Here is a 24,544-nt window from a genome sequence, read left to right on the forward strand (position 1 = left end):
TTAGGTTGCTCACTTTATTGCATTAGGAATTTGACTTTGGTCGTAAAGAATATATTTAAGAATTAAAATAACATAAACTATTAACTCATTTGATTATACTGGCAGGTAGTGAATATCACATTAAAAGAAACAAAAAAAAATATGTTGGTTCATAACTCAACTTTCATTACACCATTTGAAATAAATATAATGATGGAGTGATGCAACAAATTTCAGTTCACTAAACTTTCATATTGTCAATTCAACTTAGGTTCAACCCTTGCTATATGAAACTTAAAGATGCATGCTTATAATGGTAATGGGAATATTGGAATATCTACCTTTTGCTACAGCTGACTTTTATTAATACATTCAAAGATGGTTAAAAAGACAACACACACGCTGACTACATTAAATGCTAAATCCAGTAACCGTTGAGCTGATAATTGTAAGAATTGTACAGTACTACGTCATTATTTCATATAAAATTCTGAACAGCTCAAAGGCTCTTTTGAATGAATGATGAATATCAGATTTCAAACAATTGTAAATGTTTGGTAACATCTAAAAAGAAATTGAATAATATTTGCCATTCATATGGTCCGAATCAGCTCGTACTATGATCGGAATAACCCTTGTCCCTATCAACCTAATTTTAATATAATTGATGCTTATGAACTAACTGAAAATCACGCTTTATTGCATATATATCTCCACCATTTTTAGGTTTACCCCAGATAACATCTTCACCGAATTGGGCATAATTAGTACAATTTTCTTACGGCCAATTGCATCGGTGGCTGTGTCCTCTGATTGAGTACTTAAATTTAATCCCAGTGGAGTTCCTACGGCTGAACGTTAGAAATTCATAGGTAATTCAAACTATACACACAATCATGTGTTGAATTCAACTCCTTTGTAGTTCCTAGCTTTCTATTACACTTGATTTTCATCATCAGTTGACACAAATTTATTTATTTTTTCTTCAAGATAGATGACTCTGACTCCGTTTATTAAGTACTGAATCATGAAAGAAAGCCAAAAAAAAAAGTGGTTTAGATGATATGAATAAGTTGCTGATAGGAGATTGTATGCAAGTGGGGAAGATATTGCTCTGTTGAGTGAATGAAAATATATTTAAGTAAATATCACAAAGAAGCACCTTTTTATTTTGTAATATTGACAAGGCTGCTTTAGTAATCCAATCAGTTTCTGAAAGCGGGTTCACTGTGAACTCAGTACAAGTCCGTACGTTCTCACGTTTTATATCTGACATTAGCCGATATGATGGGTTGGAAACAAAGTACATACAACATTGTTGTGAACAATGGCTGTCCAAGGAAATGTACACATAATCCAATCAATGAATGATGCTGGCCTAGGAATGAGAAACATAGTGTTTATATCAGACCACATAAATGAGTCCTCTGCCGGATCATATAATATGGATCTTACTAACAAACAGATATGAGCAAATTCGTGTCTACAAGATCCACTGGACAAGGATATCGAAAGTCATACTAAAGTAGCTAGCTGTAGAAATCTTTTTGCAAAAGGTCACACAGGTACGAGCCCATGTTTCACCAACATAGAAAGTCACAAACATTCACAACATTCTCCTGCATTATTTCGCTTCTGGTACATGTACATTAAACAACTGCCCATTAACTTCAGCTCAAAATAAATCTCGAACAAATATCATAAAAATCATAATACTAATCATGTAAACCCATTATCAAAATACTTATCTTTGAACACCACTTTGCTTATAACTGACGGTACCTTAGGACTCACTAATTTATGTTGTGTTTACAGACTCTAATTTATGTTGTGTTCGCGTGATTGTGAAAACTCTCTTTGAATACGATGCAAAGTAGTTCTGATGATATTAATCATCTGATGTGCATCAAATGAAAGCATTAAACATTTTGCTCAAGTAAATATTAAAAGTCAATAAAATTAGAGGAAACGTCAAGAAGTATTGAATTTTAAAAGAGATTATTTTCCGGTGTTCCATACGTTAATCGTGGTATGGCAGTATATTTTGTATCAACATGGTCATCTTCTTCAGATTCATAAATAGCTGGCGAAAATATAGTTTTGGATTAAAAGGAAGCCCTCCGCTTAGTCCAACTTTGCTCTCTTTGTTTACACATCACCTAGCATTCCGTTCTAGCAAAAGTGTATTACACATGCTTTGATAACAATTTGTACAGCTTCTGTTATTTGCATTGTTTATATGTATAATTCTGTATAGGTTGCTGTTATCTTATTCTCATGGGTGGTACACGGGTGTGTGATGTCGGACGTACACAGTATTTTATGATAAAAGACCCTTGTCAAAGCTCAAATGATTAACGGAACAGGCACGACACTTATATTGTTGCCAGACTTTGTTGGATATTTTGGAGACAGTTGGGATGTCAGTTGCTAAGTCCCTACATGTAATTGTTATGTTCTCTTACAGTTCTAATCCTAAGTGCACATTTAACAAGAAATTCATTTAACATTAGTGCTACTTTAAAAAACAAATCGAGATCATCAACGAATGGTTCAACATGGCTTGTCTACAAAATATAAAGTATGAAAACAAATCAAATATCATTTTCCTTACATTTTTCTAAGGACTGTAAAAACTTGGCCAGTACAATTGATTCCGCCCTTCTCTCCAGATTAGATGAACACTAAAATGTTATTAGCAATTAAGAGAATCCGATTAGCATTCTTTACGACATAAACAAAAAAATGGAAGTCATTTACGTTATATTCGATTTTATATACTGTGAAGAGATTGAATACTATGCTGGCGAAGAATCATTGTCCTGGGGCAGCATGTTTCCTAAGCAGAAAATCCGCTCGTGATCTAAGTTCAGCTTCGTGAATTTCTACCTGGAGAAAAAGAATAACCATCATTTTAATTTGATAAAAGCTAAGATCGAACAATGACATTTATTTTAATTTTGCTTATTCTGTCAACATTATTTCGAAGTTATGTATGTATGTATGTATGTATGTATGTATGTATGTATGTATGTATGTATGTTTCTGTGTAAAAATATAAATACCAACATTATACTTATGAAAGCCGTTTCCCTCATTTAATAAATTGATAACGGTTTGATTTTGTATTTGCTATTTTGTTGGGATAGATAAAGAATTATGATACTTTACATGACATAAAGCAGTATTTATCCTTTCTAAGTCTCAGCACAACGTTATTGTATGAATGCTTTACAATCTATTTTCGTAAAGATCATATTTGGATGGTACTTAAACCTTCACAAACTGACATCAAATAAACATGCAAATATTTTATCTTTAAAGAAAACGTTTGGATCTTGATTAAATAAATAAAAAATGATGCAGTGTGTCTGGGTGTTTAATGACACAGCAACTAAACAGGTCATTTAGAGTCGAGGCATTTGTAAAGGTCAAGCACAGAAGGTCAAGGACACAACACATTAATAGACCCAATCATGGTATGATTCAAACTCTTCACTCTTTCCGTTGTAAGTCTTGTAGGAAGAAAAAAGAAAATGACCCCCACCCCCAAAACTAAAATGAAATAAAACAAAACTAAACAAAACGAAAAAGGCCCGCTAAAACAAAATTAAGCCAAAAAGCACTCACATATTGTTAGAATTCCTGTGCTTGCGAAATGTCACAGGTGAAGTGCAATAAAACTAGTCTTACCGTTGTCGTAGGACAAACATCAAAGTCGAGATATTTCTTTAAGTCCACTGTTTGTGACTCGTAATTTTCGTCCAGTGAGTGAAGCTTCTTACACAAATTGCACCAAGACACCTGGTCTGTAAGATCTATGCTGAAATAATTCCTCCATTCAAAATAACTGTTGTAAAGCGTTTCATTTTCGTTTACCAATTTTATGTAGTCAGCAAATTCTTTAACCGATGGAAAGTCATATACATTGATGTATGAGTTAGGCACATATCCACTCAAAATATTTACATGTTTCCAGTTAACAACAGGGATTTGCTCTCGATCTAGTGCATTCCAATACTTTTCTGTTATGTAATCTTTACAATGATTGCTCTCAAATGCTAGGTAAAATCGGTACTTTTTCAACTCCTCGTCACATTGTTCATTGCCATCTCTCCATGCTGTCCCACACATTTTATTGCCGTAACATTTTCCAAACATTTCAATATCCATATATTGGGACATTTCATTAATCAGAAGGTAACGTCTTGCAGGGTCTTTACAATTACTGATAGCTCCAACCATAAACTTGGACTTTTCGGAATGAATGTTTCTCTTCTCATAACGTTTCATTTTGACTTCATCCAAGTACTGGTATCTGCCATAAGGGATGTAAATCGTTGCGTCGGACCTGTACCACATTGTCCAGTTGAATATTTCTCCAAATATATTTGTATCACCAAAGAGGTAAAATGGAGGCTCGTGATTGTGAATTATCCACACCTGATACGGATGTGACTCATTAGGAAACTGAATCGTTCCTTTTGTCCCTATTTTCCAATTAGGGACCCATATGTCAGTCAGATGGAAAAAGACCGCATCACTATCCATCAAAAGCTTCGGGTTATCAGTCACAAAGCACTTAAAAGGACATGTCTGAAGATTTCTTTCAACACGATTACGATATTCAAATTTGTCTTGATTGAACTCTGTCCACAACATAATTAGTTTAAAGTTGCTTTTCATCGTTCGTCTAGCAAGATATTCAACCGTTTGCATAGTGTATGGCCTTTTAATTAGATAATCATTATGTTCATAAGATTTTTTAATAGTTGTAAGAACATATATAATTAAGATCGATATTATGAAGAGAAACATCGGCCGCACTCGTCGCACTTTCATGTTAATCCTCTTTCCAAGACTGAAGTATGGTCGGATTCTTCACTTCATTACAAAATCACCTTAAAATAAATATATAGATTTATATTGTCATTGTAAAACGTATGTTAAAAATGATTCATGTTTTAATGTATGTGACTCTCCAAATCTAAGGTCTAAACTGCTTAAGTGTTTAACGTGGAAAAAATATATGATACAATTACTCCTGCAATAAGCTGGATCTCTGCAGATGCGCACTCCTATGAATAATGTTTTATAAGAGAAATATATAGTAACAACTGTGGTTCAACACTTTTAAAGTTCTCTTTGTTCGTATGGTAGCTTATGACAAAGGAATACAGAAATAGTTAGGATCCTATGATCTTAAACTAAGTAAAAGTTGTAAATATTCTATTTAGAACATCGCTATCACAAAATACAGTCTACGATCGTGGGCAAAAATAACCATGTAATAGTGTTTACACATCATCAATACAATCAACAATCACGGACACAAATTAAGCACACAATATATATATTTATTTCACATCTCACATCTCTTCGTAAAGATTTATACAGTAAAGCTTTGTTTCTAAATATAAGTCAAAACATATGCTTGATACTATAATATTACATTTGTTTCAACTGTATAAGAACCATACTACTTAGACTGAAAATGATTTTGAGGTATGGGCTAGAGTGCCAGAACTGTTTCGTCCGGTTGAAAACTTATTTCCTTTATATTTTCGTCATACATTAATTTCATTTTGGACTGCGTATAGTGATGACTAAAATAGTTCCCTAACAGAAACAAACCAGGAAATGAACGCCTTGATCCCAATATTTTCCTGTCTCAAAGAAATATGATGCACATTATTCAAAGTATGATGAAATGTTTCCAAATCTCCTTGATTTTCGGGCTGATAGGCAGAATATTTAAACTGTTGGATATCTAATTCATGAATAACCTGCTGGAAATTCCAACCTTAAAATTTGACCCCTAATCAGATTAAACAGACTTGGGAAGGTCAAAAAGTACAAAAACCTCATCAAAACTGTTAATTTGGTTATCTTTTATGTATTCCTTATGGTCAACATGTATTGGCGTTGGACACACTGTGCCGAGAGGAATTCTTATTTTAAATGAAACCTTGCGATTCAAGGAATAGTCATCAGCTGTACAAACACCATCTTCCAAAGTTTCTATCCTTTGCAAATCAAGATAGCTCATGACGCCACTACAGACGCTATTCTTGAGCTCTTCAACTAATATGAGCTGTTTGGGATTATTGTAATACTGACAAACCGTTTTGATGAAAACCACCTATCAAATAGTCAATATTCTTTCTTTGCCGATGAGTTTGTTCATGTGTACTTTCTACAATTTTGTAACCTCTGTCGATATGCGTTATGCACAGATCATAACCCTTCAAGATATATCTCTTGCTTTTATGATAATCAGCACTTTGTTATAGCGACAATGAAGTGTAGACTTCGCTAGTTTTGCCAGTAAGTACACTTTGTGATAATAAAGTCCAATGCTCTCTTAGCCAGTGCAGATTGTCTGCAGTTTTCTCAAATCGGATAAAATATTGATCTCCTACATTTCTTTAAAGGGATTATTAACCTACTATTTCTTGTAACATCAAAACCTGTAATTGGAGGTAAAATGGATGAGTGCTTTCCGCATGCACGCTCTAATTATTGTAACCTAAATCCTTTTCCTCTTTCTGAATTTATATTTCCCTCTCTTCTTTTTACTATTTCTATTTCCCTTTCCTCTCTCCGAATTTCTTCGCTCATTTGCTTTTGCATCTAATCTCTTTCTTTTTCTTCTTTTTACTTTGGCTTTCTTTTTATGTCCTTATTAAGCTAAGACTTTCTTAACTATTTTTCCATCTGGTGTTTTAACTGCAATTTTTTAAACTTCATTTCAGAGCCATATCAATACATGCATATCAAATCAAGAGAATATTTATCCAAATAAAGTATTCCCATCAAATACTGAAACAATATAATCTGGAGCAAATCGATAGCTGCGAGAAGATGACTGAACATTGACATAAATTCGATTCCCACTGAGACAGAGAGCTAAACGTCTGAATTTTAATAAACAATGTAAATTGCGACGACATTGATGTACGCACTGTATCTTTTTCACTTCATATACTATATTTTTGAGCTTGAAGTTGAGCAGTAAATTTAACTGAATAAAACAGCAGCATAATCTATCAGTTGCGACAAAATACTTTGATATTGTAGATATTGACTTATCACTCTTAAACACTCTTTAATATAACATTGAAAGATTCTTAATTTTAATTTCCAGTATAAAAAAATATAGAGATCTAACTATATATTTATATATATATATATATATATATATATATATATATATATATATATATATATATATATGTTTGCTTTGGAAAAATGTAACGGACTACTAAAATAATAGAAAAAGTATTATTGTTGTTTTAAATGTGATGGTCACTTTCTAAATAACGACGCAATAATGAAAAATTATGTCTCTGGAAGCAAAATGCACATCTTACGGCTGATATGGAACTGAGAGCCAGATATATAAAATTGATATGTTCACGGAGTGCCTCATACATGAAACAATTTCGTTTCTAATCATGAAAATTTTCTTGGATGTGTCAGCAAAAGCAAACAAAATTTCAGAACAAATGAACGTCTTAGTATATCCACTATATGAATGTCTGACGACCTTAGAAACAGATTTATTTGCCTAGCTAACAATATATATGACATATAAACAATAGTTTAGAAGGGAAGTAACTTTATTTAGATTTGAGTTTGATAGATAGATAGATAGATAGATAGATAGAGACGCACGTGTTATATACAGCTTCAAATATGCATATATTTTCTTCTTTCATTCGAAGTAATTGTTATACAAAGTTGCACTGTTGTTGACTGAAGTAATATAATTTCCCGCTAAATAGCCCACCAGACGAAGCTATAGTTTCTAATATAACAACATAAATGATTAACTTTAGCGTCTGACATATTTTTCCGTCTGAAGTAGTTCACTTTCTTCTCGGAGTGATATAAGTTTCATTTTGTTGAGATAGACATAACTGTCTTATCTGGAAGAATTTAATTATCCAGTTGAGGAAGCCATTCACAACTTCTAAATATAACGTCATTTCAAGGACACACGTTCAACTGATATATCAACAGCAGCCTGAAACAACTGTATGTTGCGTGTAGTCTGTTCTGCAGTAATATAAACTGTTGAGTGTTTTGACGACGCCATAGCACTGGGCTTACTATTGAATGTTCCATGGGAAATATACATGCAGGGCTTTGCGGATTCTTATCACAGTTGCTTCTCTTTTTAACAATTGTTTATCTCTAATATATATTGTTACTTAGAGATCAGATCTGAAACAAAGCCTGGAAACCACCGATGTATTTCACGAAAGCCTTTTTAAAATCAAAACTTCTAAAATAGCTCATGTTACTGTTTTTGAATGAGAAGCGCGTACACGAAATGGTAGACTTAATGAGAATTTCCTATTTCAGTTATATTACGTTCTCCGCGTATTAGAACTTAACCCGATTCTGTGGATGTCCACGTTTGTATAGCGGATATATGAACACGTTGAATTCATCGTAAGATTATTATATTTATTCTGATGCATTTACTTAAATAGTTTTGCTTGGAAACAAAAGTATTATCATGCTGGACACACTATATAAACATAGACAATATGACGCCTGATTCTCAGTTCCATCTTCGCCGTAAAAGTTATATTTTGTTTCTAGCTGTAAGACTTTCCACATGTTCAATACAGTGAATACTTTTATTATTTAATAAGTATTTATCATGCGACTATCCTATTTAAAACAAACTTTTATTATCACTATTTATTAAGGTTTTGTATGCATTTGTTTCCAAAGCAAATAACTATGTGTCTATATATTTGTTTACGTATTTATATATTTTATTTTGTTGGATCAATAAACTTTTTAAAATGAAAATTTAAGTTAAGAATCTTTGTATGTTATTTTACACATTCGTTATTCCATTTGTAAATATTTTGTTGCAACTGTTAGATTATGCTGTCGTTTTGTTCCAGTAAATGTATTGTTCAGCTTTTACCTCAAATATCTGGTATAAGGAATGGAAGAAAATAGTTCGTCCAGCAGCCAGAGATAGATGCTGTTTCAGTTTTGTTATGATAACTTTAAGAGAGAGAGAGAGAGTGATTATCCTGGAATTATACGTTGCAGTGTGGCACATATGATCAAATGGTGGGGTGGTATCTGTCGTGGCTCGGGAGTCAGCATCTATGCCAATAAGTGCACGATAGTTAAAGATGTTATTAGGGTATTCATTGCTTATAGATAATTTTACAGGACATGAATATTCTTGTAGTTATTCACAATCGTGACAATATAAATTCTTGTATTTATATCTGGAAGATCAAGCTAGAAGAGGATAGGGAACGTGAGGATTTCTTGAACAAAGGTGACATCAATTAAATTTGATTGAGAAAATACTAGCGATGAAGGTATATTTGATTTGATGAATTTGATGTCAAGGATTATTCTTTCTCAAGGAGTGCGCAAGACACATGAATTATCCAACTGCATGCGACTATAGTTCTCTATTATCTTACTTAAATTAGTGGCTGGATTGGTACTATTTTGATTGTAGTATGCAACTCGTTCATCGGTTATAAGATAAGTTCTTCTTATTATGATAATTCAGTAAGCTTAATAAAATGCTCTTACTAGTATAACACATAAGACTCAAATATAATACTGATATCACATTTATTTACTATCGGTATTATATCAGTATGATTTAAAAGTAGTTTAATAGACATCAAGGCCTTGAAGAGCTAGTCGAGTTAATTAGTTTGCAAATGTTTATGGCTTTAATAGTTTGAAAGATTTGGACACCGTTATATTCTTTTTAGTCATAGGTTCTGAGGATAGTATTATTGCCAAATGACATAGTCCATAGCCAATATGCCCTTTTACTGAATCCATTTTATCATACTTTGAGTAATTATATCATCGTTGAATTATCTGCATTTTCCAGTGTATACAGTAATGTCGGTATTCATGCTAAGAAGTCATTCTAGAAATATAGAAAAACAGGACCATAATACTACCATCAAGGCTCGATAGACATAGTATTGATAACACAGGTTAACTATCCATTTGACTATTGTCTTTATTAATGATCATAATTGCTCACACTACTCCATTTTTCAAACAATTCTCAGTAAATTATTCAAAGGATTAGAACTCTAAACTTGGCGCAAATAATCTCTGTTCATTTCTCTCTCTCTCACTCTCTCTATCTCTCTCCTGTAAAAGCATTGCTTATAATTATTAAAGGAACTAGGTAAATTTGGAAAGAAAACAGCGTTAAGGATGCAGTGTTTAAATGTGTTGTCAGATCTGGGTATCTATATCCTAAAATTCAAGTTGTCGAATATTTGCTGGATGTGTTACACCACAAATATCTCTCGCTAAGTGAATTCTACCTCTGCAAGAATTGAAGAGTAATTTCATTAGCTAAATATCAAGATCTTGTATTCCTCTGCACCGATTAGCGGTACATTAATCTTGAAAAATGTCCGCTTTTACATTTGTAGGATTATCAATGGGTGAAGTTCCAGTTTGTAACCATATAAACACAAGTGTACAGCTTTCTGCAGCTAATGAACTTAGCGTCTTACATAGAAACTATATAGTTAAATCTTAAATGAGCTATTTTGCTTCCGCATAATCCTGTTGTGATCTAGTCCCTACGAAAATCACTAATATTTTCCTATGTTTTTTTTTCTTCTAAAGATTTGCTAAACGGTAAACAGATCGGCTTGAATTCAGTTGAAAGTGGCAATAAAGCCAACACTCAAAACGAAATGTTTGTTTTATTTCAGCCTCTTGGACTATGCGTAGGATGATCAAACAATAAAGTGTTGTTCAACCCGTATTAAAACTGTTACTTGCACTATAATGCAACATAACCATTACCTATTTTTGACACGTACCGTGTCCAGCGTAAGTATGATAGTCATTGCATAGTCTTAACATTTAATCAATGTACTAGATGTCATAAAAATATTTAAAAAATGAAGGAAACATACATGTAACTTAAACAGAGTATTAATACTTATAGACACCATTTATGAACAGTTTATGAAAGTCATTTTTTCAAAATCTTTAATAGCATATCTATTTTTCAGGATGAGGTGAAAATATAAAATCTTCCTTTAAAGATTAAACCTAACCCTCTGACCCTGTCGCACTCAATTTTACAAACGTTCGGCTTAAAGTTTGAATCTACATTATTTAAAGTCATAAACAGGATGCCAGATTTGTGACTAGAGTAAAATACGGACCTTTTCAAAATTATTACATTAGAAAAGTTATATAGTTAGGATACTAATTTAAGTTGTGTAATTCTTTGATAAATTAACAAAGTTCAGTAACGATTTACAATTTTACAATTTTAACTATGAAATTGATAACGCTATTTCAAGGAAGAAATTCGTTCCGAAAGTTATTTAGTTCCATTATTTATTTTCTTCATGATAGTCGCTGGTCGAATTATATTTACAGATAAGTCTATCAGGTTTGTTAACATTACCTTCTTGTTAAGTACCTGATTCCATGCATTACAATATATACAAACAGGAAATTTACAAAATGTACATTAAAGTTATTCCAATAAGAATTTCAGATGATTAAGCGTTTTATCCAAGTAACTACTCACTCATATTTTTTTCTCATCTGAGCTTTTCCAGATTATATAAAATAGGTTTTTAGTTTTAAAATGCAAATATGTTATATTCAATGAGGAATACTATTTCTATAGTTTGGATTAGAAAGTAAATTCTGTGGTAGAATGTGGCATTTTAGAACAAGCCAATAAGAATATAAAATGTTTTGATCATATGCGTTTCAGGGCATTATTTCCTAATTGAAATCTATTCTATGAATTTCATCCATAACAGCTTTGGAAAGTAGTTAATATGTATTCATGATTTGTCTACAATATCATATAAATTATCTTCCGTTGCGGCATTGTCTCCGTATATTTTCTTTTAAATATGTACATGTTTTGAAATGAATTGTCAGAAAGAGACATTTTATTTATTGGAAAACACTTTCAAAAGTTGGACATAAACAAACTATTTTGGGTTTGTTTTGGTTTCATTCAACATTTATATCATCAGCGTGTCTGCGTGGGAAGAAAAGAAAGTTTCGTTCTTTAACATTAATTTGCCTTTATTAATATAATTTAGTATATTATCATACAAAATAAATGAAGTATTGACGGACAGACATTAACTATTAATATTGATTTGTTTTAATTGTATTTATTGTTTTTGTATATGGTATGAATGTCTTACTATAGTGTTTCTTTCTATTACTTTTTTAAGCGTGACAGTAGTATTTTTGTATTACATTTGCAAACATATGTCTAACATGCTTGTTTAGAATACGTTTTGTTCATCCAGTTAACTGAGCCACAATTACACATTCAATAACAATACAAATATGATTTGTAAAAGACGTTCTTCCTATCAAATGTCCTTATTATTTGTTTTTTGGGTTTAAACCAAAGGGAGAATACTTGCACAAATTTGATTCCATTTTATCTCCGATCACACAAAATATGTTCTGCTATTATTACAGCATACGTCTCCGTTTACGTTCTCTTAGATTTCTTTAACATCTTTTACTTGTTTTGAACAAGATCGATTTTATTTACTGGACTATTATTTCAAAATTATCCCGAATTACACTTTACGGTTTCATACGGTTTAAGGTTTCATACTTTGTTCAAACTTTTAGTAGTGACATATCCACCTTTTTCTAATACACTAATCAATGTTGGACAGACTAAACCGATTATGTTTTTATTGAAATTTTTACGCTTATTTCAATATGGTGTAGTAAAAGTTGTATTGATTTCCAACTCCGTTATAGATAAAAAGTTTAAAACAAATATACTGTTCAACGTTGAGACCTTTTGATAAAAACTGTAAAATAGATTGGCCCTGAAGAAAGATATAATATTTTATCATATTGTCTTATTGTGATCAGTTCGTTTCTTCTTAATGCTTACAAATATCTTTAACGCTATACAGGTTTATTCATCTCATGTGTTATATCCTTTTTAGGTTAGCAGCGAAATATTTCTCTGAATCATTAACACCAGAATTTAGTCTAACTTCGATTCTCGATGACTTTAGAGCTAACAGTCATTTCCTAAAAATATTGATACTTTCGTATGCAGACATTGCACATGTATTTCCGATTGTGAGAACCATAATCTCCAGAATATGTCCGTGAACCACATTGACCGCAAAGTACATTTAATAATTAGTTTCAGTTTATACGTTCAGTTACCTTTATTAACTCAGTTCATTATATTGTTGTCTTTTTTAAAATACATTTATGAAGTAGCGAATGATTGATATTGATTATGGATATTCACATATATTATTTATACCGAATGTTGTCGTACATTGAATATCTACACTGAAGATTTATTTTCAATCTTTAACACAGGTTTGCAGAGGTTGTTTGCAATCTTGTAGCGGGAGTCGCAGTAGGTCATTCGGTAGGGTGTGATCCAAATATCAAGGATCCGATACTACCACATGGCAGCGTCTGTTGTTTGCCACGTTATATCATTGGAATAGGCAGTTCACCTCTCATTTTCGTCTGCATTATATAGCCAACAATGTATTAATGGTCCCCGTAAAATTAATGGAAGCAAACCAAGCAAAATAACCTCTTCACAATGATCTTAGTTATCAACTCTTTTTTAGTTTTGTGATTTCGAAAATTAATCTTCAGTTCTAATATTGTACAATTACTTTTCTGAACTAAATGTACGTATCAAAGGACAAAGTTTTCTGTTGTAGTATTAGCGATGAAATAATCATTTAGAGACCATTCTGGTATCTTCAGCGACTGCAGCAAACATTGCTTCATTGACGCCATTCATATCAATAAGACCGTTTTAAATTTACTTTAGGTAAATTCTGTTTTAAGATTTTTAACTTAAATTTACAACATATTTATTCCATTTGGCCTTCTTTATCTTTAATTGCACACTTTAGTGCATATATCATCTTAGCAGCACAATGCCGAGATAATGTATGTTTTAATAATTCATTGATATGCCAATTATAATCAAAGGTCTATATCTAGCTGTGTCCAAAAATCTTTCAAAGACGCATTTTTAAGTAAGTATTCAGTTACCTTAATGAAAACCGTCTTTTTATATAAATATAAATCAGGATTTCATCCTCCGCTATTTTTCAACTTATTGCAATTCATTAGATCAGTCTCAATGTTCTTGTTTTGTATTTTATGACCTATGAAAAGCGTTTGATCGGGTAATGCACAGTGGTTTGTTATTTAAATTGAACGAATACTGTGTTTCAGGTAATGTGATAAAATGGTTTGAAAGTTATTTCCGTAATAGAAACCAAACAGTGGTTTCGCACGACATGTTATTCGCAGGAAATGATTACAAATGATGGTGTACCGCAAGGACCGTGCATTGGCCACTCTTGCTTTTAACTTATGTAAACGATATTGTCGATGGTACGATTTCTCTCACTTGTTGTTTTGCAGATGACTCATCTCTGCATTTTTTATTCCCTTATTGTACTGAAAAAGAGCTTGTCATGAATAATGATACAATAAAACTGCACTACCGGTCCAACAGAGGCTCGAGAAGTTAATCCAGAACAAATAGTGGCTACGTTTCTCACGAACAAAAACGTAACGAATAATCCTGAACTTGCTGTTGATAATATGGAATTTAAAGATTCACATTGCCATCTATGATTATTATTTTTATCAAATACCAAAACAGCATCGTATCTAACAGCCAATTTAAGAAACCTAAAATGCAAACGTAGCAGGTCAATTGTATGAAAACTATAACTTATATCAGGCCTATCTTGGAATGTGCCAGTGCATTCGTGACGCATGCTCGTTGACCGATTCAGAAGAATAGGAAAAACTAATGCTTGGAGCGGCATTGTCTTCGGACAAAAATTATTATGGTTATTTGGAAAACTAACACTATGCTTAATTGTCTGTATCGTTTGCACATTTTCATCATTTTGTTATTCAATATCCGAATTTTGTCTCACACTCAATAAATGCACTGGTAAAGAGTATATCATTCTGATCTGGATCCAAACAAAATTAAATTTAACATAATTATTTAGAAAAGAAATCTACTTTCAAGAGCCATGAGAAAAATATAAAAACAGCATTATGTGAAATCAGTGAATTCCAACAGTACGTATTCGGCAGGGCAAATAGAAACAAACGTTTGCTTTTCAGAGGCCTGAATAAGATAGGTTCATAATGGAAATGTGATGCTTTAATGTAAAATGTAGACTGTATTACCGTGATTTTATGATTAATAGTAAACAACATTTACATATAATAAACAAGATTTGCCTTATTCCTTATATGTATTACTGGATATGTCCTACGTCATGCTTTCCAAATAGTCAAGAATCGCGCGAGAAATGGTTGATTTAATTGCAAATATAGACCCTGATGTGAATGCTTTTTTCCGACTTATTAGATTCATTCTATTCATCAGAGGCAATGAAATCTTTCCCATTATATTAGCTTAATTGATTTTTTTTATATCAAATTAAGGCTCAAACAACTAAAATACCTGTTTATTTAGATGACATAACCAATAAGAAGTCATAACAATGTTCCATAAATGTAGGTGGTATTCTGTTTTCATAAACATAAAAATAACATATTACTTTCCACACCATATATCATTCAAAAAAATTCTCAAACTCTTGTCTGGGATTTCGACATAGAAATTGACATATATAGAGAGACATATACTTTTTTTGCCCAAACTTAAATAAGACGTTAGAAGATTTGTATTGACAAAACGTTTAATTTGAACCGAGAGGTAACAACTTTAAGCATAATTATTGCAATATTTTCTTAATCTATAGTATTTAACTCGTGTCTAAAAACAAATAAACATTTTTACCTAAGAATACCAAGAAAACTAAACTGAATGATACCATGAAACAGAGATTAAATGGTTTATGTGATTCCGATACATCATGATACTACACTTTCAAAACGTCATAAAGACATTTTTTAGTATCCATCCGTTGAAACGGCGTTACATCATGCTAGAACTAGTTAAATTAAAACCGGATGCAGAAAATCGTGTAATTAAATAATTATAGCTATTAATTGAGATCATTGGATACTTTTGTGAAACAGTAAACTTAATTTATTGATCTTTGTGTCAGTTAATATAAGGCTTAATGGTTCCTTCACGTTTTTTCCATCTCCTCTCAGGTCGGTAATTACATATTATACAACCAACCACGTAGCGACAATACCCTACAAAGTCAACGAAGTCGAATCAATGTGCAAAAATAATTCGTGCAAAACTAAGTGTCGGAATTGTCATGATGATTGCAGAAGAATTATAAAAGGTTCACCGTTTGTCAACATACATATTCAGTGGAGAACACTAAAAATATTGACAGTTTAGTTATTGTTAAGTTAATGACATTACAATCATAAAACATAGGGACATAATGAAAAGAAAAATGCAATACAAACTGTCAACAGTACATACTCGGAATGCAATGCTTTAGCAGACAGAGCGATATCGAGTTTGTACAGAACATTCAAAGATTGTAATAAAGTACCAATTTAGTTACATTTATGATTTTTTCAATAACACAATCATTTTAAATAGCTGTATGATGTCGCTCCTACTGATGATAGTGCTGATGATAATATTACTAGTGTTACTATTAATACTAATATTAATACTAATCTTTATTGGTAATATCGGTCACATGCACCAAATACAAACTTAGCATGGTGTTTATGCAGTTAAAGGAAATACATAAAATTTGGAATGCTCATCAGACTATTATTATCAGATTGACATAATCGTTGCACATAATAGCTGGCTGAAACATAGCATATTATTATGGAAAATTAAGAATGAAATAGGATGGTAATGCATGTATGCTGAGCTAATCAGTAATTAACTTACAATAGCGTATCCATAATATTTCCTACTTGCTATAAAAAAATTCTTACTTCGCTATCTGTTGAAAAAGAAAGTTAAATCATGGCGTTAAGAAGCAAAGTCTTAACATCTCATTTGTTAAATCATATTACCAGAACAAGTTCTGAGCCTAAATTCATATGCCATTCCAAAAGCACATATGACTCGAGACGACACTGCTAAAATGATATTCATAGCAAACCATTACTTATTTATCAATTTTGGCATTCTGTAGTTATGACCTCTTACTGAAAAAGTTATGGTTTGTACACTAAATGCAAAACGTATCTGATACATATGTAAACTAGACCTACTTGTCATAGATTTGTGTTGGAATCACATACATTCACACGCTTCCAGATATATTTTGATCCATACTTCAATAAAATTGATATCTTTCAGTTCTATAAAACCTCTGTTGTACAATTCTTCATACAAATGTTTCAGCGTTATATTGAACTGTGAGCGAAACGTATGAAGAAAATCTACCAACTTGTACACCTTTCGATGCATATCAATTTCTGCGTCAGAATCTCCGACAAGGTTTGAAGAAACATTTTGAAGGACATAAGGTGCGGAGAATAACAAGTTTGTTTCATTTTTATGAAAAAAGAACTGAGCAATGTAGCTTCTCCATATATCGGAAAAACTACTATGAACACTTGTTGGCAGTGCCATGTAAAGAAATGAGGATTTTGTCCATAAAGTTGCACGGGCATTGAATGGACAATACGAAAATCGAGGAACCGAAATAAATGGGAAAGTTTTCGTTGCTTCAAATGTTAAAGAACGTGGTCTCATAAGTCTGAAAATATCGTCCACATCAGGTTCTATGTTCGCAGTGGACTGAATTACACCAATTGTATTCACCGGAATGTTTGTGCTACATAAATCTGGCATTGTAGCCGCATCACGTACGAACTGAAGTGGAAAACCACGAGGCCAAATGTAAGATTCGTCTGCTCCAAAATAAGGGTAGGGATTAAAGAATTTGTACGAACCTTTACATCTCTTTAAAACACGAATATTTCTTCGGTTGTGAATAATACTGATATCAAAAAGCCCTTGATTAGTGTCATCAAAGTCCCAGATCAGTTCAGCTCCATTTCGAATCGCAAAAATATATCCTACATTCTTTCTGGCATAATGTCGCCATGGAATTGCCTTTGATAAATCGGGATATAAATGTTCTTGTTCTTCGGGTCCTAGAAAGACAAATCTCTCGCCTCTATACCCTAAGTCTGATATGTAAATGTCTTTTGGTTGTGAATTTATGTCTGCGACAACAGCCACGCACCATCTGCTATCAGATATTATTAGACGGACTGAATCTGTGGGTTTGGAAGTAGTTGTAACTACTGCCCAGTTTTTGCACTGAATTTGTTTTATAGGTGTTATAACTCTTACATTTGCACCAAAATGACACCCCGGAGGTTTACTGTACAATTCGTCATTTAAAGAATGTGCCAACTTTGTAATTTTACTATAGCTTATACTATCACCAGAAGTAGTTCGTAAATCGATCTGTTGCATAATCCTTTTCTCCAGGGATTCTAGACTGTTAGTCAAGTATAATAGTAACACACATCCAGTAAACCATATAATGAATAAAGACAATGAAGCATACATAGTTATGCTTTTAAGTCTTCGTTTGTTGCACGAATACATTACAAAGACGCCTATTTCCCATATTCCTCGTCCTGTTTTATTATAGTTACATTATTGCTATACATGTCCAATGGAGATCAATCGTAGTCAGGTCTACTTTCATACGAATGTTCGTTTTCAATTTACCAATGAATAGACAATGGTATAAATGGCTGATTCGATATAATCGCGTGAACTTTCATTTCGCTTGTAACTCCTGAATGCAGCGATCAAACTTTAAATGCCATAATAGTTTCATAACAGGTGCAAAGTATATTTCCTTTCATAATCAGAGCTTTTAGCTTTTAACTTTGCAGATTAAATTTTTTTCAATAACTTTAAATCACAATTGTAAAACAATAGTTACGGATATTTAAAGAAAATTAGTAAATATTAAACAAAATAATTACCTAAATTAGCGTGCGGACCTCACATATTCCATCCTTGTTTTCAAACCTTGAAATGTATATGTATATTGCTTAAGGTAAAGATTCTAAGAAAGGCGTGGATAAAATTAAAGTAAAAATAATATGCAATCGTCGGAAACGTATTGAAAATGTAATTCACAAGTTACTCGATAAAACTGAATGAATTACTAAACGTTTACTGAAGGTATAGGTGTATTGCTATGTAAAGTTATTAATGAGTATGTGTTTGTAAACTGTTTTAATTATATATAATAAAACTTCAAAACAGCACGTTTTGAAATTTGTGTCATGAACATCGTGTAATAATAATAATAATAACAATAATTATAATAATAACATTATCCTTTAAACATTCAATGCACCATAATTATATAGTTTCCAATTTAAAATATGAACCTGCAAATGCAGAAAATATACATGTAATTAGTGCACATCCACAAGCTTAATATCTATTGCATATAAACTGCAAATATTGTATAATTTAATACAAATCTTGTGATGTCGTCAGATATATCCATTACAGTCTCCGTATAAAATGTTGTGCAGTCATATAACCAGGAGAAGTCACTAAAATGTTTTCATTGATTTAAATATTAAGTGTTTATTTAATGTAATGATACATAATGTTCCACAAATCGTAAGGAAAATATGTCTAAAATGTTTCGCACCAAGTTTGGTATATATAAATGATTGGCTTTCTTCGAACGTGCATTCCTTGAAATAGTGCTACATAAATGCTTACAAAACATTAAAAAGTTTTACTATTAACACATACCAGAATGTATGATGTCAAAAAATGAAACTTATTCCTCAGCCAACCCGACAATACACATAAGCAGCTGAACTTTCAATCCTTGCATTATGTATATGATGTAGTAATTGATGTAGTAATTGAGCAATTTGAATTCCTCAAATGGACTTTTCCCTTAAATTTAAGTTTAAAGTTTGGCTCTGATGATTACTTAAAATGTCCTTACACCTTAGTCATACAGAGCATTGAAATTCAAGACTTCAGTCTGCAAAAGGATATCAACATCTTGAATTTGTAGGGATTCTATACCTTCAGCGGATCCCCTCCCAACTAATTTACTATGGTGCTGCTAATAATAATTTAATCTTGCATCTGTTGTACATTGTTTAACATCCCAGTGAAGATGGCTGGAAAATTTAAATTGCGTTAAGGAGATTTGAACTTGCCCCGAAATATTGCAAGTTGATACAAAAAAATAAACTAAGACAATAGGTAAAACAAATGTGTGAAGAACTGTTGGTTTTTCTTTGCAAGAGTAGAAGTTTAAAGAATTGTTATAATTTTTCTTGTCTTGTTTTTTTTTTTTTCTTTCTTGGCATCCGTCCGTCTACGAGAGACGATGGCATAGCTCCAAAGTACGCTTTTGCTTATCCTTCTTTTTAGCTCTCTTTTCAGCTTGCTTTATTCTTCTCTTTTCCTCTGCGTTTTGAACTCCCTGCCTGACAGCTAGACGCCAGCTGGAACGTTTGTTTGCACAGCTCTCCCAGTCGTTGACATTGATGTTTGCTGTCTTCATATCCTTCTTGCAAACATCTTTGTAGCGCAGATGTGGTCGTCCAGTTGGTCGTGCACCTTCTGCTAACTCCCCATATAACAGGTCCTTGGGAATGCGACCTGGGTCCATTCTCTTGACATGGCCGAGCCAGCGAAGGCGCCTCTCGCTGAGTATGGAGAACATGCTGTTCATGTTGACGCGTTCTAGAACCTCTGTGTTGGGTACTTTGTCCTGCCACTGGATGTGCAGAATGCGCCGCAGACATCTCAGGTGGAAGCTGTTGAGTTTCCTCTCGTGTCTTGCATAGGTGGTCCATGTTTCGCTGCTGTAGAGAAGTGAGCTGAGCACGCACGCTTGGTAGACACGCAGTTTGGTCTTCTCTGTGAGGTTGGGGTTGTTCCAGACCCTCTGGTTAAGTCTGGCCATCACTGCTGCTGCCTTGGCAATCCTGCCGCCCACCTCAGAATCAATGGAGAGTGAGCTGGAGATGTTAGACCCGAGGTATGTGAAGTTCTCGACAACTTCCAAATTGTACCCATCGATGGAGACAGAGGGAGGGGAGTCTGTGTCCTGTGCCATGACATTTGTTTTCTTCAAACTGATGGTCAGTCCAAATTCCTTACATGCATGGGAGAGGCAGCATACCAGCTGCTGAAGTCCATCTTCCGTGTGTGATGTCAAGGCGGCATCGTCGGCAAAGAGCAATTCACGGATGAGTACCTCTGTGACTTTAGTCTTAGCACGGAGACGGGCGATGTTGAACAGCTTGCCGTCAGCCCTGGTATGAATGTACACTCCCTCGCTGCAGTCCTTGAATGCGTACTGGAGAAGCATGGAGAAGAAGATGGCAAAGAGCGTCGGTGCAAGGACACAGCCTTGTTTGACTCCGCTAACGACTGGGAATGCTTCAGATGTTGCGCCATTGAAGCACACTGTGCTGTGCAGGTTCTCGTGGAACGACATAATGACAGCAAGCAGACGTGTGGGGCAGCCGATCTTCTGCAGGAGTCTGAAGAGTCCACTCCGACTAACCATGTCAAACGCCTTCGTCAGGTCTATGAAGGCAATGTAGAGGGGCATCCGCTGCTCGCGACACTTCTCCTGCAGCTGACGTAGTGAGAAGATCATGTCTACAGTTGACCTGCCGGCTCGAAATCCACACTGGGATTCTGGGTAGACGCGGGAGGCTAGGATCTGCAAGCGTGCCAAGGCAACCCGAGCGAAGGCCTTTCCGACGATGCTGAGGAGGGAGATGCCCCGATAGTTGTTGCAGTCGCTACGGTCTCCTTTGTTTTTGTACAAAGTGACGATGTTGGCATCACGCATGTCCTGTGGGATGTATCCCTGTTCCCAGCAAAGGCAGAGGAGTGTGTGTAGGGGCTGAAGCAGTGCTGGTTTTCCGCTCTTGAGGACTTCAGGCGGAATGCCGTCGCTTCCAGGAGCCTTCCCACAGGCAAGGCAATCGATGGCTTTTCCGAGCTCTTCCAGGGTGGGCTGTGTGTCTAGCTCCTCCATGACAGGCAGGTCTGGAATGGCGTCCAGGTCAGTTCCAGTGACATTGTTTTGGGTTGCATATAGCTCGAGATAGTGCTCAACCCATCGCTGCAGTTGTTTCCCCTGGTCTGTGATGACTTCGCCCGTCTTTGACTTGAGGGGGGCGGTCTTGTAGCTGGGGGGGGGGGGCTGTCGCTTTTTTGATACCCTCATACATTCCTCTTGTATCCCCGGTGTCAGCAGCTGTCTGTATACTGTTGCAAAGGTTCAGCCAGTAGGTGTTGGCACAGTGGCGGGCGGTCTTCTGGGCGTTATTCCTTGCAATCCTGAGTTCTTGTAGTGTTCTGGGGCTAGGTGCAGCCTTGTATGCCAGAAGGGCTTTCCTCTTTGCCTCAGTCACGGGCTCCATCTCCTCCCAGTTTGTCTCATACCAGTCGACATTCTTTCGCTCCCTCTTCCCGTAAGCTGTGATGGCTGAATTGTACACAGAGTCACGGATATGGGACCACTTGGAATCAATGGTGTCATCAGGTGTCACTTTGGTGAGGGCTTCCTTCAGTTTGCTGATGAACTGCTGTGTTTTCTCTGTGTTGCTTGCACAGTAGGTGTTGATACGTGGGTGACCCTTCTTATTGTGTGTTATAATGTGCACACACATACATACATACATACATACATACATATATATATATATATATATATATATATATATATATATATATATATATATATATATATATATATATATATATATATATATATATATATATATATATATATATGTTTTAGAAATTGCTCCAGTTATTTATCCCTAGGTACGCTACCAGACGTTTCTTTTTCACTACAGGCAAGCTTATTAAAATGGTCACCTTCACACGTGGTAGCCTGCTCACAGCGGTATTTTTAATTTCCTTTATAAATGTCATGTACATAGCAGTCATCTGACATCTGCGCTCTGTGACCATGTGTTTACAAACCAAACAATGGTCGATCTTGCTTTCATTGGTCACATAAACAGTTCAGCAGTGTCCAATTTTAGTTTGCAAATTAAACTATTGGTTGATGTGCAATGCATTTATTTGATAAGGGATTGTCATATGAATTGACTTATAAATATTTCATAACTCGGTTGTACCTCACCGTACTCCAGTCACACGGTCAATCAAACTTAAAGGCTTCCATATATACGGTTCAAAAGCGAGGCAGTTTAACATTAGAAATAGAAACATCGGCGATATCCGATATCAGCACATCCATTTATTAAATTTAGTTTTGATAATATAAAAATGAAAAAGCTGTGTATATACGTATCCAAACATTTGTCCAGTGCTGAAGTCTTAATGGTGCAAGCAGTGGAAGTAGTGAACACCATGGGTCTTTCAGTCCCAGTTTTGAAAGAATGGATCTTTTGAATGGGCTGTTCGCCTAACTTCTATATAAATAGTTGCCCTTTCAATAGGTTAAATGTGTTTTCAATATCTTAGGCGCTACATTGATGAATTCTGATCAATCAAACTTGGCTATTGGGCTAGTATTACCTTTAGAAACGCAAAAGGTAGAAGGGTGAGTAAAATCGGGAAGCACCGGAGATTGTCTTTAATGAATATTCTACTTAAAATGAAACTGAAACTGGCCCATATCCCCCTACTCATATATGGATTATGATTGTTGCATTCACAGGACATGGCCTGTAGAAATTTCATTTTTATTATATGCCAAAAATATTGATATGGTGAGAGAGCAACGCGTTTGATAAAGCACAATGGTGCAACGACTGACGGAATTAAATTAACAGTCTAATATAAGATTGCAGCCAGTTGGGTTGAGACAAGAAAATTCAAAACTTAAAGTGATCTTCACTGAATATATAAATAAAGGCCAGGTAGTTGGTCAAGTACTCAGTTGGTCAAGTACCATAACTTCCTATGGTACTTGACCAACTGAGTACTTGACCAACTACCTGGTCTTTATTTATATCTTCTATGTTAGTGTTATGCCAAGGAAGAATGTAATTTAGTGATCCGAATCCATGTCAAGAATCTTAATTGTGAACCACTGGAAAACTAGCCATTTATATATAATGACTCGGCAATGTTGTGCATAACGTAGTTACGTCCTCTGCCTCAATTCTAAGGTCACACGGAAACAAAAAATAAATGACACCAACTTGCAGAACATGTTTGAAGTGTAAATTTGAAACAACTATATATCTTAGTGAAATTTGAGAGAGTGATATAAACACTCACTCACAATAAATTTACTAATTTCAATCTTTTTATGCAACAGGTAAGGTCATGGATCCCATTTAATTACACACATGTTCCTCATTATGAGGTGACTTCACCCTGAGCCACAATACTTTGGACTATGCGATGATGAGGGAGTTCTGTATGATAGAGAAGTAATTTACACCATACTAGTCGCATCTCATCCATTAATGTTAGTAACACTGGAAGAAGATTGCAAGTCTGTAACATATATCCTTGTCCAAGCACAAGGTCTGATCTGAATAAGGATTCAATCAGGCAGCATAGCTAAGAATAAAT

The 24,544-nt window shown here is 34.2% G+C and overlaps 1 protein-coding gene across 4 annotated transcripts in view; it reads right to left on the reverse strand.

The window, feature by feature from the left end:
* The window catches only part of LOC149772857 (alpha-(1,3)-fucosyltransferase fut-5-like), a 27,957-nt gene continuing 3,413 nt past the window's right edge, over nt 1-24,544 (reverse strand). Inside the window, exons 2-4 of one of the 4 annotated variants that reach the window (XM_089947195.1) lie at nt 18,961-19,006; nt 3,673-4,880; nt 1-2,868 (exon numbers count right to left, since the gene is read on the reverse strand). In XM_089947195.1, coding sequence (XP_089803321.1) covers nt 2,794-2,868; nt 3,673-4,821 — 1,224 coding nt within the window. In that variant the 5' untranslated portion in view covers nt 4,822-4,880; nt 18,961-19,006 and the 3' untranslated portion in view covers nt 1-2,793. Of the gene's footprint in view, nt 2,869-3,672; nt 4,881-7,656; nt 8,583-17,904; nt 18,595-18,960; nt 19,007-24,544 lie in introns of those variants that run through there. The other 3 variants (XM_089947196.1, XM_089947192.1, XM_089947193.1) reach the window with 3 other exon arrangements.

This window comes from Sinohyriopsis cumingii, unplaced genomic scaffold (assembly GCF_028554795.1).
Source record: "Sinohyriopsis cumingii isolate HCF-2022 unplaced genomic scaffold, ASM2855479v2 utg001097l, whole genome shotgun sequence".
Taxonomy (NCBI): domain Eukaryota; kingdom Metazoa; phylum Mollusca; class Bivalvia; order Unionida; family Unionidae; genus Sinohyriopsis; species Sinohyriopsis cumingii.